A 13,638-nucleotide genomic window follows, 5' to 3' on the forward strand; every position below is an offset into this window, starting at 1 on the left:
TACCTATATATATATATATATATTCTATAATATATATTATATATATATATTTTATATATCTATATATTAGAATTTTAAAATTTTACTAATATCTAATCATTTATATAATGTTAAATACTTACTTAAAAGCTAGATTAATTATGAATTCTTAAATGCAAGATTTCTTAACTGATTAACTAATAAAGTAATTAAAAATGTTTTTCTTATTTTGTTTTAATATAATATACTTGGATTTATGATATCTTAAATCTTTTTTATTTTTTATGATAGGAAAAAATGTCAAATGAAAATATTTTTTTATGAGAGATAAAAAAATTTTATTGATATTTTTTTTTATAAGATTAAATATTTTTTTTATTACTAATATATATATAGCTCAATATAAGAAAGAAAAATTTAATGACTTATAATAATATGATGTGATGTAAACAGTAAATCAGTATGTACAAGAATAAAGTTTTGCAGATTTTAAAGGAAACCATAAAAGATTTTCAACCTTCCTTTCTCAACCATTTATAGCCATCAAATGCATATTTGGAAGCCAAACAAAAGGCTGACTATGAATACATATTATGTATAAGATTTCTTATCTATGCCTTACAATTAGTATATAATTGTATTGTGATGATTACTTTTTGTAATTAAATTTTACCATAGATATATTTATTTTAATCCACTATTATATCTTTCCATTTATTTATATATTTATTTTTTCTCTTTGCCTATTTGTAACAACAAAATTGTCTTCTTTTTTTTTCTTTTTAAATATTTTCGTTCTTATCTTATAACTTTATTTTTCAAACTCTTTGAAAGAATTCACTGATTTTTTTTTTTTTACTCGCCAATCAACAATGCTATCTTTTATTCGTATATCGGAAATCCGAAAAATTTGATAATTTACCTTCTAATCTAAATCAGAATTATTACTAATTATTACGATAATACATATACATATACATATAATATATATATGTATATTTATATGTACATCGGATATTCTTATTAAATAAAAAAAGAGAAAAGAATTATTTTCTCATAATATTACAATATACCATTGTCACGTGTATAAAAACGCATAACTACTTCTTTCATTCTATTCGATCGCGATATATAATATCAAAGATCAGATCGGAAAGACAAGAAGTCCGTGTGACAAGATTGCAAGTAAGCGAAGGGTAGGGAGCACAATGCGATTTTTTTTTAAAATGTCGACGAATTCTTTTTCCCCTGGAGGTAACTTTGGCTATCTATACCGTAAAACTACTGCTAATTGATGTAAGTCGATAAAAGGTAGATTAGACTTAGACGGTCTTCGTAGCGAACGGAAGCCAATCGTGAAGTGTCAGTCTCTCGCGCGACAATCATCATCAGAACGACGCTAGCTACGTTCGTTTTATTTTATTTTTATTCCACGGTGTTGTTTCACTCTGATTTTCATCCAAGCGAATTTTTGCATTTTTTCTTTACCGTATTGTTTTCATACGTGCTTAATCATTTGGGTAAGTCTAAGAAAGAAAGTGATAACGAATGTAATACAGTTATTAATTTTGTTTTATGGAGTTGTAATATTCGAATATACAGTTTAACATTTGAGTTTAACATTTAATAATAATAAATAAATATATTTTCGTACAATTATTTTTATATTTTTTTTTTCGCTTGAAGATTTTCAATTACTATTTTTATTACATTATAATTTTATACGATAGGTTATTTGAATTTCCCTCATTTGTTTAATGTTTCTCAGTGTTTACCTTATTTTACATTTGCCTCGATCCTTCGTTCGTTCAAATAATAAAAAACAATAATAAAAATATAATGGAATATAATTCTATCCTTCTTAATTAAAATTCTTCAACAATTTTGTATTTTTCTTAATTATACTAACATTAAAATATTAATTAGATTATAAGAATTCAAAATCTAAAGATATTTAAAAAAAAACAAGAAAAATAGTTTTTATCATTGTGTATATTTTTAAATGCTAAAATAATATATTAAAAGAATATTTTAACCCCTAAAGAATATTTAAGGAGAAGAGAATTTTATCATTGAAATAATACCATTCAGATATTAACTTATGCGAAATTACTTGGATTTAATACAGTATTTAGCACGATTATTTCATAATCAAACGAACAAATAAATTGTCTTTGATAAGAAACTAGGATATAGATATAAAGAATAAATAGACAAATCAGATTCAAAGAAAGAAAATTAAAAGAAAGAAAAGATCGGAATGGAAAATTAATGATATCGAATTTTAATAATATCAATTAAAAAATTGATAGAGGAAAGTATATTGAAATGGGGAGTGAGGAAGGAAATGAGTTATCCTAAAAAGATAACATTCTCGAGAATGCATGGTAAAACATGAAACATTAATTGTAACACATTAACCATTTCGTTATTTAGAAATGACAACATCCGATCAAACGATGTTAAACCAGGCAGAAGAGGATATTGGAAGAAGGCAAGCAGTCCGTATCATACACACTAGAGGAACTCATTACGACATTGGTTTTGATATTGTAAGAATTCGATTGTTTTTTTTTTTTTCGATTCGCTATATCGCGATATATCTATTCGACGCTCATATTATAGTCTTGCGCGATTTTATGTTATGGAAACTTTAACAAGAAAAAAAAAAAAAAAAAAAAACAAGAAAAAAGGAAAAGAAAAAAAAAAAAAAAACAAGAAAAAAGGAAAAGAAAAAAAAAAAAAAAACAAGAAAAATGGAAACGAAAAAAAAAAAAAACTTAAGAAACGGAATCGTGAATAGTTACATAAGTTATAGATATAAATTATTATTGCAATGATCATGGTATCATTTGATTATATTTGAAAAATAAAATGGAAAAATTTTGAATTAATCTCATTATCTTTAGAGGTTATGTTTATTTAATTTTTTATTTAATTTTTCGATCGATTTTTAATTGACATACCAAACATACCTATGTATCATATCATTGTATATTATATATAGGGTATTGTGCAATTGGTGGTACAAACGTATAAGAAGTATAGTAGGTGAAAAAATAAAATAAAATTTAAGAAAAAAATTGAAAAATTTTTCAAGTACGACTAGACTATTAATATTATTATATGATATATTATGAATAAATTATCGATAACCGGTTATTCTACATATAAAAGTAAGCAAAAAATATAAAATAAATTTTCTTCATTTAAAAATTAATTTTCCAAAAAAAATTGAATTTAGAAATTTATCAATTATATTTTTGATTGAATACGTCCAATCTGATTTTTTTAAAAACTAGGATTTAAGCTATAAAATTTTATTTTGTATTTTTTGTTTATGTTCATATGTAAATGTTTATGTTGATCGATATTTCATTTGTATTGTAAAAAATTTTACTTATCAGAAAATAGCTAATTTTAGTTGTACTTGAAAATTATTCAAACTTATTTTACTCGGAAACAAAACTTCAAAAACAAAAATGAAAAAATTTTATTCTATTTTGAACTTATTTTTTCACATTCATTTTTTATTCGATTGTACCACTTTATGTATCATTATTATATATAAATAATTATTGAATTATATAAATTTCTGTTCAAATTTTATGAATATAATTTTTATCAGTATTAATAATTGAACAGATATGCAAGATATTATAATTAATCGAATCTAATCTAAAAAAAAATTTTTTTTTTTTACTTTTCTTTACATATTTATTTCAATATTATTCAACTATTTAGTTATTGATGTTTTATTTATACCAATAAATTACACACATAAGATTTGAATCTTTCTCACACCTGTGATTCCAAGAGATTGAGTGTGTTGCATAACATTGAGTTACATAATATTATGCAACTTGAGAAGTTTGCTGTTCAAAAAAATAATATATGTACAGATTTTACAATAATGCTCGCGTATTAAATGTGAAATACGATATTCTCAAGTTCTTTGGATCGAAAGAATATGAGAAATAGAGAGAAAAAAAAATCAATAGTTTGAATAGTTATCATATTAAAAAGTCCATCATATTGAAAAGTTTGATTTCATTCGATTCTAAAACCTATATTTTTATATTTTTCTTACAAAATATTCTTTATATAGGGTCAAACATTTTCCGGTTTAATTCAGAATTTCATCAATATATATGAACCACTTAAAAGTTATTTATCACTTTACGAAACAGAAGTGGGTAGAAAAATTTATGATGAGACTCTTGCCTGTGTAGAACAACAATTTCCTGGATATTTGAAAGAAATTCGAGGAACAGCAGCCGGTGCGAACGTTCCTTTTTATAAGGTACGCAACTATTGTCACTTTTTGAAAAGTTTTCTTTCGCGCGTAAACACGCGCAAACATGCGCGCGCAACTGTTTCCCGCATATCTTTTTCTTAGCCTTGTATACAAATGAATTTATAATTAATATCTGTTATACTTTTTTTTTTTTCTTAAAAAAAATCAATTATAAACTAAGTTTATTCGAACAAAAGAAATGAATTAATGAACGATAAAACTTGATCAAATGATTTTTTTTCTTACAGTTATTTCTCATGCATTTAGATGATATCTTGCCAAATGTGGCTAACGAAGGACAAGAGAATACATTACCGATTGGTTGTTCAACTATTATGTGCAATCAACCAGGACAAGTGAGTGATAAGAAGAAACATTATTTCTGCGATGGAATGCAATTATCAATGATAGATCTATTAAACCTTAATATTAATTTCATATTATTTGCTTTATATTACTTTTTTTTATTGATGTCTCGCAACAGGAAATTTTAGGACATAATGAAGATGCACTTAGCGAGACGTTAAATCATTGGTATTTGGTTTCTGCGCATGTAATTGAACCAGATAATAAAGAAGAGAAATTTACATCTTTGAGTTATGCTGGATTTTTACCAGGATATACGATGGGTTACAATCATCATGGTCTCGTTTATAGTATCAATACACTTAGTGCTGCTACCTTAAGATCTGGTAAAACACGTAAGTATATTTTATTTACATTTATAGCACTCATAATATTTTTATTTTTTTTTATTCTTGACATTTTAAATAATTTAAATATTTCTTTTAATCATCTACATGAATTATTATTTTATACATATAATTTTATAAGCATAAAATATTTTTTTTTGTACTTCCTTGAATTTTTAATTATATATAAATACACATTGCATTATAAACAAATAGTAGATATATATCATGCAATATGCAAATAACATACATACATGCATATGGATTTTCTAATTCAATTTTTTTCAAAAAATCTCGAACGTGAAAATATTATTTTATTATTATTTTTTTTATCTTTATATGAGAAATCATTTCATACTTTTTTGTAATTTTTAATCGTATATATATATATGTACCTTTAGAAAGAAAGATTTTTTAATTATTAATTTTCATCTATTATATTATATTATATTATATCATTTTCTTTCTTTTAATTTAAATTAAATTAAAATTGTATTATAATTTCTTATTTTAAATTATTTTAAGTAATTTTTCATTTTAAAAATCATAAATTATACCAAATAGCCAGGTACTTCATAACTCGAGCGCTATTGACTGCGGAAAATTATGTGCAAGCTCAACAGATTTTAAGAAATGAAGGTTTTGGTGCAGCAGAAGGATTTTCAGTAAATATGACTTTTTTAATGCAAGAAGGGGATAGAATGTTCCATAATGCTGAGGTTGGTCCTTGCAACATTAATGATACGCAATCACAATTGAGTATTTTAACTGTTAGTCCTGGAGAGAATACATTTCACTGTAACAAGTAATTTTATTTTTTTTTCAATATCCTTCTTAATCATTTTTTTAGAGTTATTTTCGGATAATTTTAATTTTTTTTTCTTTATAGATATCTTCGATTGAAAATACCAGAAGTAAAAGGTCTTATTATCGATAGTAGTATCAAAAGAGAAGCTGTTATTTGTAAATACTCTCCTGCTAAATCATACCAAGATGTTATAAATATTCTAAGCGATCAAACGGATGATGAACACAAAGTTTATCAAGACGGTCGTGTGAAAACCATAGCAACCGGTAGGTTTTTTGATTTATTTGTTTTTTTTCTTCTTTTATGCGACTAAATTATCATTATCATAAAAAGTATCGATCAAATATTTATACAAATATAGGTATCTTTGACTGTATAAAAAAAACCTGGTCTATCTATACGGACAAACCAAATCCTACGCAGCCGGTTTTGGTGATACCATTACAATTGCATGATGAATCAACAGTTTCTGCAATGTAATGAAAATTCGTTGAACAAATTAAATAGTTCGCTCTTCGAAAATTTTATTGACTATTTCATCGCAAGATATTGAATTGTTACTTACTTGTTCCTTTTATTCTTTTTGTTTTTCGTTGTTATAGCACATTAAAATTTTTTTAGAAATATGTATAATATTTCTGTTATTGAATCTTATTAGTTATATTGTATTTACAATATTCTCGATATTTTTTCTTCGTATTTTATATATCTTAACAAATTGTTTTTATCCGTAATTTAAATATGATCAAGAATTGAATTATATCATCGAACGTTAAAGATAAATCAAAATCAAGGTTTCTTAAAAATAATTAAATGCTTTTTTTTTGCCTTCCATTTTCCTTTTTCTTTTTTGTTTTTTCATATCGAAAAAAGGTTATGATTTATTGGAAGTTACATTTAAACTTCAATATAGAATTACATCCAAAATAATTTAGTATCACGCAACTAAGCTTTGCAATAAACGAAATATATAAAAGTAGAACATATTACTTGTAATAGTGTTTGCAATACATCGACTTTTTGTTTCTATTAGAAACGAAAAATTTCCATAATATTCAATTAATACATTTCAACGGCAATATGTAGGTATCACAACTTTTGGTCGTTTCTTCGATTCCATTTCTGAGAAAAATTCCTTTATATCTTCTTCTCGTACGACTTTTTTATTTTCAGCAAATTTTTGCAAATATCGTTTCAATCGTTCCTTCATATTATTGTATTCTGCCAATATATGTATCCATCATGAAATAAACGAAATAATTATATCACTTAAACAATTTTTAATCAAATAAATTTTTAATAAATTACCTTCGATAGCCGTCATTTGTTCGACATGACCTAAAGAAGCAAGGGCTTTCATACCCTTTTCATATTGTGATTCTCGGCTATTAATTTTACCAGCTTCCTCGTAAGCATGTACGCTATCCGTTGGATCAAGAAGAAACGCAATATTTTTCTCTCGGTAAAGCTATAATTACAAAAATTTTAGATTTATAAATGTAGAGAATTAAGAATTTTTATTTGAATAAATGAAAGCATTACTTCTTTGCATGTTTTACAAGTACATAGAGCGGCTCTCCATCCTTCTATCCAAAAACAACTTCCTTGTGATGGTATTCTTTTTGCAGTATTATTCCTTGGCATTGTACATTCTTTCAATTGATTTTCAACATTGATTGATTCATCATCTTCTTTATCCCCATTAGAACCATCTGTCACTATAGAAAATATTATCATGTATATTATATCAAACTATTATATATATAAGTTTTAAAATAATAATGATAATAGTGATAATGATAGTCAAAACAATCAAACCAATTTCAAAGTACCTGTATATTTTTTGGCATAATTCCAAAGAAAATCATTCTGTCTCATACAACCAGCACAAATCATTTCATCATATGCAGCATCTGCTGGCATTTCCTTTTCGCATTCTAAGTGCTAGCAATATTAATTACAATTAATTTAAAAATGTCTCAATAAATATATTAATATATTACCTTTGAATGATACCAGTCCTCACAGATTATACATTGTAACATTTCATCATTGACAGTATCATCTGGATCTGGATATGGTCTTTCACAAATACAATAAAGACCATCAAAGTTATGGTTATATTGATTTTCAGAATTTATTGAATCCTTTGACTACAAACAAAAGATTTCTTAAAAATAATTAAATACGAAATATCATAAAAAAAAAAAAATAAAATAAAATAAAAATATAAAAATCAATAACAAACATACAGCATCTAGATTACACTTTTTCTCCCCAAACTTTGAATTGCCACAATCACATCTAAAATGTCTTTTAGTATATAATTCAATAAGTTCATGACCTTCGTGACAATGAAAACTACAAGCAAGACATATTGCTGCTCGCATTGATTTCTGACAACAAGTTTTGCATGCATAAAGAGCTTGTCGTGTATAACCCTAAAAAAATCAAATGATTTACTTGAAGCTAAATTTCAAATTCATATTCATAAAATTAGTATTTATATCATAAGTAGTATACCTTGCTATAAGTACAATTTTTGTCATCAGATGCACCCAAAACCGCATACGCATCTTCTTCTAATTGATTCTCTTCTCGAAGTACATCTAACATTGTAACTGAATTTTCTTCTTCGATAACTTCCTCAACATTTTCAGACATTTTGTTTAATTTATATCCCACACCTAATAGTAAGCTAATTTAATTTGAATCTATTTAATATATTATTAAAAATTTGAAATTAAGGTTATTAACCTCACTTTTTTTTCTTTTAATCAATCTCTGTTCAATTAAAATACTTTTCAAATTAATATTATTAATTATGCTTTATTTACATTTCTAAAACGACAAAAATTCAAAAAAATAATGTTCCCAACGAAATAACACTAAACCACGTCTCGTAACGTTCCGTGTTGTTTTGCGCGACTCCTTCCGTTCAGCTCCTACAATTTAATCACTATTGCGATGATAGCGCTCTTACTTTTTACGAATCTAATTTTTATCTATGGAATTCAAATTATGAATATATTTATACTTATTAAATATATATTTGTTCTTATTATCCATACTCACTTATTAAGTATTAACAATTACAAAATTTATTAATTTATTTAATTAACGTAGCATTTCTTTTCTAATATTTTATTCCAAAATAATTCTAAAGAATTTAATTTTTACCTCAATACTGGAATTTCAATTATTCAATTTTTTACAATCACAATTAATATTTATTTTATGTATAATGCACTTTATTTCGCTTTATGTATATATTATCATCTATATAGATGAAAAAAGATAAATCTGACATAAGTATATACACTGGTATTAATAAGTATCAAGAGATGGCAGGCACGTTCAGTAGCTTTGCTTTTCGCGCCTTAATTATGCCTAACCTGTCTTAAATATACACATCTTTCCAACTTCTTTTTTTAAGTAAAAGATAAAACTTCTTTGGAATCTAAAAGCTATTTAATCTCTTTTTTTATTACATTGTGAATTCTATAAGATTAAGATTATTGAGTAATGGAGGAAGTAACCAAATGCAGGTACATCGATTGTGTCGACACACGGGAAAAGGAGCAAATACTTCATGAACTTCCCGTTTGTGATACCGGTCTCTGTGTGAGGTGGTTGATCAACAGTGGTCACGTGGATCTAATTGGAAGTGATCTGGATGCTTTACGGTCTATGAAATTTTTCGTTTGCAATAATCACTTTACGGAAGATTGCTATCTGAGTAAAGGTACCCTAAAAGAAAATGCAGTCCCTTCTCCACATTGGAGTGCTGTTTCAAGAAAATTGAGGAATTTGAAAATACGACGGGTAAATATTTTTTATACTGTCTATTTATTTCTGATTCTTATCTTTAAAGCATTCCGTAATATAAACGTAAAATATTTGAAATTATTACATTATATAATTCTCTAAAGTGAAATATTGAAATGTAAAATAGAATCTAAATTAACATAAATGAATATAAATAATTCAAAAAAATTGTTCATTCAATAATTTTATATCATTATATTTTTTTTCATTAAATTTCAGAAAATTCATTTAAACGGTCAAGAAGGTTCTATGGAGGAAGTAGCAACAGATCAAGTTACAGAAAAAAATGTTCCATCTGAATTTGAAGTGGATCAGTGGTGTAGAACATGTGCGACCAAGAAACAAAATCTTGTAAGTATGATGACCAAGGGAAAAGGCACAGATATGAGCCTTCTATCAAAATTGAAACTTTTAATAGAAATTGACGACGAAGATGCTTTACCAACAAAGATGTGCGATGAATGTGTTGACAAATTGGAACAGTCTTTTAAGTTTTTTCAACAGATTTATGTAGCAGACAATACATTGCGTCATGTGTTTCCAAATTCACGATCCAGCAATGCACCTAGAAAACCTCTTTATTCAATTGGTGAACATATGAGAAATGAACAGAAGGAAAAAGAAAAAGAGAAAGAAAAAGAAAGAGAAAAAGAAGAAGAACAACAACAACAGATTCAAGATCATGCTCCAAAAGTTACTCGTGGTATTTTTAGACGAGGTCGAGGTAGACCACGTACTAGAGGATATCCTACAAGATCTAGAGGAAGGCCAAGAACTGTTCACTTACCGCTTTCAGTTCCAAGTCCTAATCTAAACAATAATACCGTAAATGAAACCAGAGTAAATGAAACAATATTAAAAAATGAATCTCAAAATGTGACTCATGATGAAGAAAGACAAGGTAATACAGTATTTTCATTACTTACTGATACATGTCATAGTGATGAAGAATTAGATTGGTCAGATGTATTAAAAGTGATGAGTGATCAAAGGTATCAAGTTGTTTCTAGACAAGAAACAGAATCAAAATTAGAAGAAAATATACAAAAGGAAAAAACAGAGGAACAAATAATTCAACCAGAAATAATGTTACAAGTAGAAGTGACATCAGAGACAATAAAAGAAGAAAGAAACACAGAAGCAGAAATTGAAGTTAAGGTAAAGGTAGAGGAAGAATTAGAGGTGCAACCTAATGTGACAAAATTAATCATAGAGAAAGAAGTTCAACGAATACGTTGTGAATTTTGCGACGAATCATTTAAACTTAGACGTCAGCTACAAACACATTTATTAACCGATCATTCTCAATTATCCGAACATATGTGTATAGATTGTCTAACTTGTTATGAAAGTGAATCGTTATTAACAAAACATCGTAGTTTACGCCACGGAGATCGAAAATATCATTGCGAATATTGCCACGAAGTATTTCTCGAAAAAAAGATTTTAAGGGAACACATTAAGAAATGTCAGCAACACGATATACTACATTATTCTTGCGATTCGTGTGGAATAACATTTATCTCTAAAGAAGAGTTAATTGAACATATGGAAAATCATCCAGAAAGTTCGATTGTATCATCGCACATGAATCTTGATAATTTGCAAAGTACTGATAATACATTAGTATCATCTTCAAAGCCCGTAATAAAACTCGAATCAGAATCTGAATATTGTTCCATTTCAACTTCAAAAAATACAAATGAAATTTCAGAATCGAATCCAGATGAAAAGAGCACAATTAATTCAAGTGATATATGTGAAATTAATATAGTTGAGGAAACGCAAGGACTGATTGATGAAGAGTCGATAGTGATGTGTCCGGATTGTAACGAGCAAATGCATAACACAGTGGAACTTAGTATCCATCGAATGCGTCGTCATTCGATGAATAGAAAGGATGCTACGTGTCTTCTTTGCGACAACAAATCGTTTTCTTCATTAGACGAATATGAACAACATGTACTTGATCATTGCAAACGATTAAGAATATCACCATGATAAAATGAATTTTTCTTTATTACATAATATCGCGTCAGTGATAGATTTAATCTATTATATTGATTCATTATCAGTTAAAAAAAAAAAAAAAAAATTTTCCGATCATATTAGATACAATTAAAGGATATCAAAGTTAATCATTTTATTAAAATATTGCACATTGTGTGCGTTTGTATTTTGTAGAACCTTCAATCTTATTTTTTATTATTATATGAAACAAGAAATATATTTTAATCGAAACATATTTAAAGTAATCGAGCAATTCGATCATTTTTTTTTTAATTTATCTGTAATATTGAGTAAATTACGTAAAAAAAGTACAAAAATCTGAGGGTAAAAATCTGTTATGAGACAGTGCGTCACATTCACGATAATGATATGAATTGTATAAAGAATAAATGCATCGATAGAAATAGATTTCTATACGAAATGTCATGACATACAGCACGTTTGTAATGTATTGTAACGTAAATGTGTTTCTTTCATTTCATTTCATTTCATTTAAAAATTTGCACGCGCGTGTGTGTATATGTGTAAGTTCTGTTTAATATATACGTATATATGTAAATAACATAGAGCGTGTATGAGCGCGACAGTAAGAATATCAGTAACGCGCGCGAATGCAACGGTGAATCGTAATTGTTGTTTATTATTTACAATCGGCTAAGTTTAGCCGGTAGCTTTTAAAATTATTCATCAATAAATATGTCTTTTTTGAACTATAGTATAGTAATTTAAGAATAAAAACTGCTATTTCGATCCTGGTGATGTTTTGAGCGGTGAGCACGACGGTCAATGAATGCAACCATTCGAGAAGAAGGAATCGTTGCACCAATTGATATCTGAAACAAAAATCAATGATTTAATTCTTGGTAAGATTATCAGAAAGATTTGTATTAGATTAGTTTGAATGTTGCTTAATTAGTTATTAAATTAGCATTGCTGCTTATATAATAGATCATCAATACAAGACAAAACTGATTCTTATAATTTGAAATCAAAAATTCTTAAAATAAAATATCAATAATTGTACAAGCATAATATTTAAATCAATATAATCTTAATTCTAAATTGGTGATGAAATTTTAATTTTATAAATTATCTTGAATATAATTTAACTGAGACTGTAAAATACAATCTTTTCTATACTTCTGTAATCGATCATTTCTTTCTTTGTCAGTTCATATAACTGGTTGGCAAAGCTAATTCCATTGTTATAAATGTAATATAATTATAATATAAATCAATAATAATATAATTAACATTTAATAATTGGTTACCTTAAACCAAGGTGAAGATAGAATTAATTGAGCGGTTGCTCTGTCTTCTCCACGTAAACATAACAATGTTTCAAGAAGATTTTTTACATCAGATGATATATCTTTAAAATATTCATCAGGAAAACAAAAATCGCATTTTAGTATGTTCGCGGTAGTTTCTTCAATGGAATCATCCAAAAAGGGAGAAAGTCCGCTGTACAAATGAAAAATTTCATAATGTTAATCGATAAAAATTCGTGTTTTTGCATTATGTATAAAAGTTTTATAGATTAATTGTGCATTTACCTTAATAATACATAAAGAAAAACACCAGCAGCCCACATGTCCGTATAGGATCCTGTTGGTTTACCAAGAACCGATTCTGGAGCTGCAAATTCCAAATCAACTGGAGGAACAACTTCATCAAGTGGTACCGCTCTGACAGCTTCACCAAGATCTATTAGTTTTACAACACCAGTTTTCTCATCAATTAGAACGTTTTCTGGTTTTAAGTCTAAATGAGCTCGTTTACGTGAGTGTAACCAGTGTAATGCTGACAATAGTTGACCGGTATACTTTGCAACAGTCGCTTCGGTATATTCAATTTGTTCGCCAAGATAAATAAACAATGTGGAACCCTTGACCCTGTACGCGAAAATAATAATAAAAGAGATTCAATATCGAGACTAACAAAGAACCGCGCTAATTTTTCAAACCGCAATTAATCAAATAATGCAAAAAAAAAAAAAAAAAAAAAAAAAAAAAAAAAAAAAA

At 26.7% G+C, this 13,638-nt stretch overlaps 4 protein-coding genes across 13 annotated transcripts in view; 2 read left to right on the top strand and 2 right to left on the bottom strand.

The window, feature by feature from the left end:
* LOC102679786 (kalirin) overlaps positions 1 to 13,638 on the bottom strand; it is a 39,551-nt gene that overhangs the window by 1,989 nt on the left and 23,924 nt on the right. For 5 of the 7 annotated variants that reach the window (XM_031510348.1, XM_031510347.1, XM_031510345.1 and 2 more), the window contains 2 exons: positions 13,171 to 13,514; positions 12,889 to 13,078 (listed from right to left, as the gene is read on the bottom strand). The exons of 1 other annotated variant lie outside the window; for it this stretch is intronic. In XM_031510348.1, the coding sequence (XP_031366208.1) occupies positions 13,465 to 13,514 (50 nt within the window). In that variant the 3' untranslated portion in view covers positions 12,889 to 13,078; positions 13,171 to 13,464. Of the gene's footprint in view, positions 1 to 12,888; positions 13,079 to 13,170; positions 13,515 to 13,638 lie in introns of those variants that run through there. One more of the 7 variants, XM_031510351.1, reaches the window with a different exon arrangement.
* Positions 1,157 to 6,585, top strand: LOC102681118. Of its 2 annotated transcripts, none has more exons than XM_006615486.1 (8): positions 1,157 to 1,279; positions 2,416 to 2,531; positions 4,088 to 4,282; positions 4,525 to 4,632; positions 4,761 to 4,977; positions 5,533 to 5,773; positions 5,858 to 6,042; positions 6,138 to 6,585. In XM_006615486.1, exons 2-8 carry the CDS (start codon positions 2,418 to 2,420, stop codon positions 6,254 to 6,256), a joined length of 1,179 nt encoding a protein of 392 aa, XP_006615549.1. In that variant the 5' UTR covers positions 1,157 to 1,279; positions 2,416 to 2,417; the 3' UTR covers positions 6,257 to 6,585. The 2 variants fall into 2 exon arrangements, with proteins under 2 accessions (XP_006615549.1, XP_006615548.1); XM_006615485.2 differs by lacking the exon at positions 1,157 to 1,279 and adding an exon at positions 1,299 to 1,503.
* Positions 6,601 to 8,758, bottom strand: LOC102680708 (putative E3 ubiquitin-protein ligase UBR7). 3 transcript variants are annotated; one of them, XM_006615481.2, is made up of 8 exons: positions 8,539 to 8,758; positions 8,300 to 8,463; positions 8,029 to 8,217; positions 7,780 to 7,929; positions 7,609 to 7,720; positions 7,319 to 7,494; positions 7,085 to 7,244; positions 6,601 to 6,997 (listed from the first exon to the last, which is right to left on the bottom strand). In XM_006615481.2, exons 2-8 carry the CDS (start codon positions 8,438 to 8,440, stop codon positions 6,846 to 6,848), a joined length of 1,080 nt encoding a protein of 359 aa, XP_006615544.1. In that variant the 5' UTR covers positions 8,441 to 8,463; positions 8,539 to 8,758; the 3' UTR covers positions 6,601 to 6,845. The 3 variants fall into 3 exon arrangements, with proteins under 3 accessions (XP_006615544.1, XP_006615545.1, XP_031366219.1); XM_006615482.2 differs by having other exon boundaries at positions 8,534 to 8,748; XM_031510359.1 differs by having other exon boundaries at positions 8,300 to 8,754.
* LOC102680573 lies at positions 9,137 to 12,103 on the top strand. The gene is made up of 2 exons (XM_006615480.2): positions 9,137 to 9,601; positions 9,824 to 12,103. The coding sequence occupies exons 1-2, from the start codon at positions 9,302 to 9,304 to the stop codon at positions 11,603 to 11,605; spliced, it is 2,082 nt and encodes a 693-aa protein (XP_006615543.1). The 5' UTR covers positions 9,137 to 9,301; the 3' UTR covers positions 11,606 to 12,103.

Source organism: Apis dorsata, unplaced genomic scaffold (assembly GCF_000469605.1).
Source record: "Apis dorsata unplaced genomic scaffold, Apis dorsata 1.3 scaffold_223, whole genome shotgun sequence".
In the NCBI taxonomy this organism is placed as follows: domain Eukaryota; kingdom Metazoa; phylum Arthropoda; class Insecta; order Hymenoptera; family Apidae; genus Apis; species Apis dorsata.

Excerpts from the sequence above, each read along its gene's own strand:
- LOC102680573 (XM_006615480.2), top strand. The coding sequence starts at position 9,302 with ATGGAGGAAGTAACCAAATGCAGGTACATCGATTGTGTCGACACACGG. Across the intron at positions 9,602-9,823 it reads GGAATTTGAAAATACGACGG|AAAATTCATTTAAACGGTCA; the intron begins GTAAATATTTTT and ends ATTAAATTTCAG.
- LOC102680708 (XM_006615481.2), bottom strand. The coding sequence starts at position 8,440 with ATGTCTGAAAATGTTGAGGAAGTTATCGAAGAAGAAAATTCAGTTACA. Across the intron at positions 7,495-7,608 it reads TTATGCCAAAAAATATACAG|TGACAGATGGTTCTAATGGG; the intron begins GTACTTTGAAAT and ends TATTTTCTATAG. Across the intron at positions 7,245-7,318 it reads CTTGTAAAACATGCAAAGAA|CTTTACCGAGAGAAAAATAT; the intron begins GTAATGCTTTCA and ends TTGTAATTATAG.
- LOC102681118 (XM_006615486.1), top strand. The coding sequence starts at position 2,418 with ATGACAACATCCGATCAAACGATGTTAAACCAGGCAGAAGAGGATATT. Across the intron at positions 5,774-5,857 it reads AATACATTTCACTGTAACAA|ATATCTTCGATTGAAAATAC; the intron begins GTAATTTTATTT and ends TTTTCTTTATAG. Across the intron at positions 6,043-6,137 it reads TGTGAAAACCATAGCAACCG|GTATCTTTGACTGTATAAAA; the intron begins GTAGGTTTTTTG and ends ATACAAATATAG.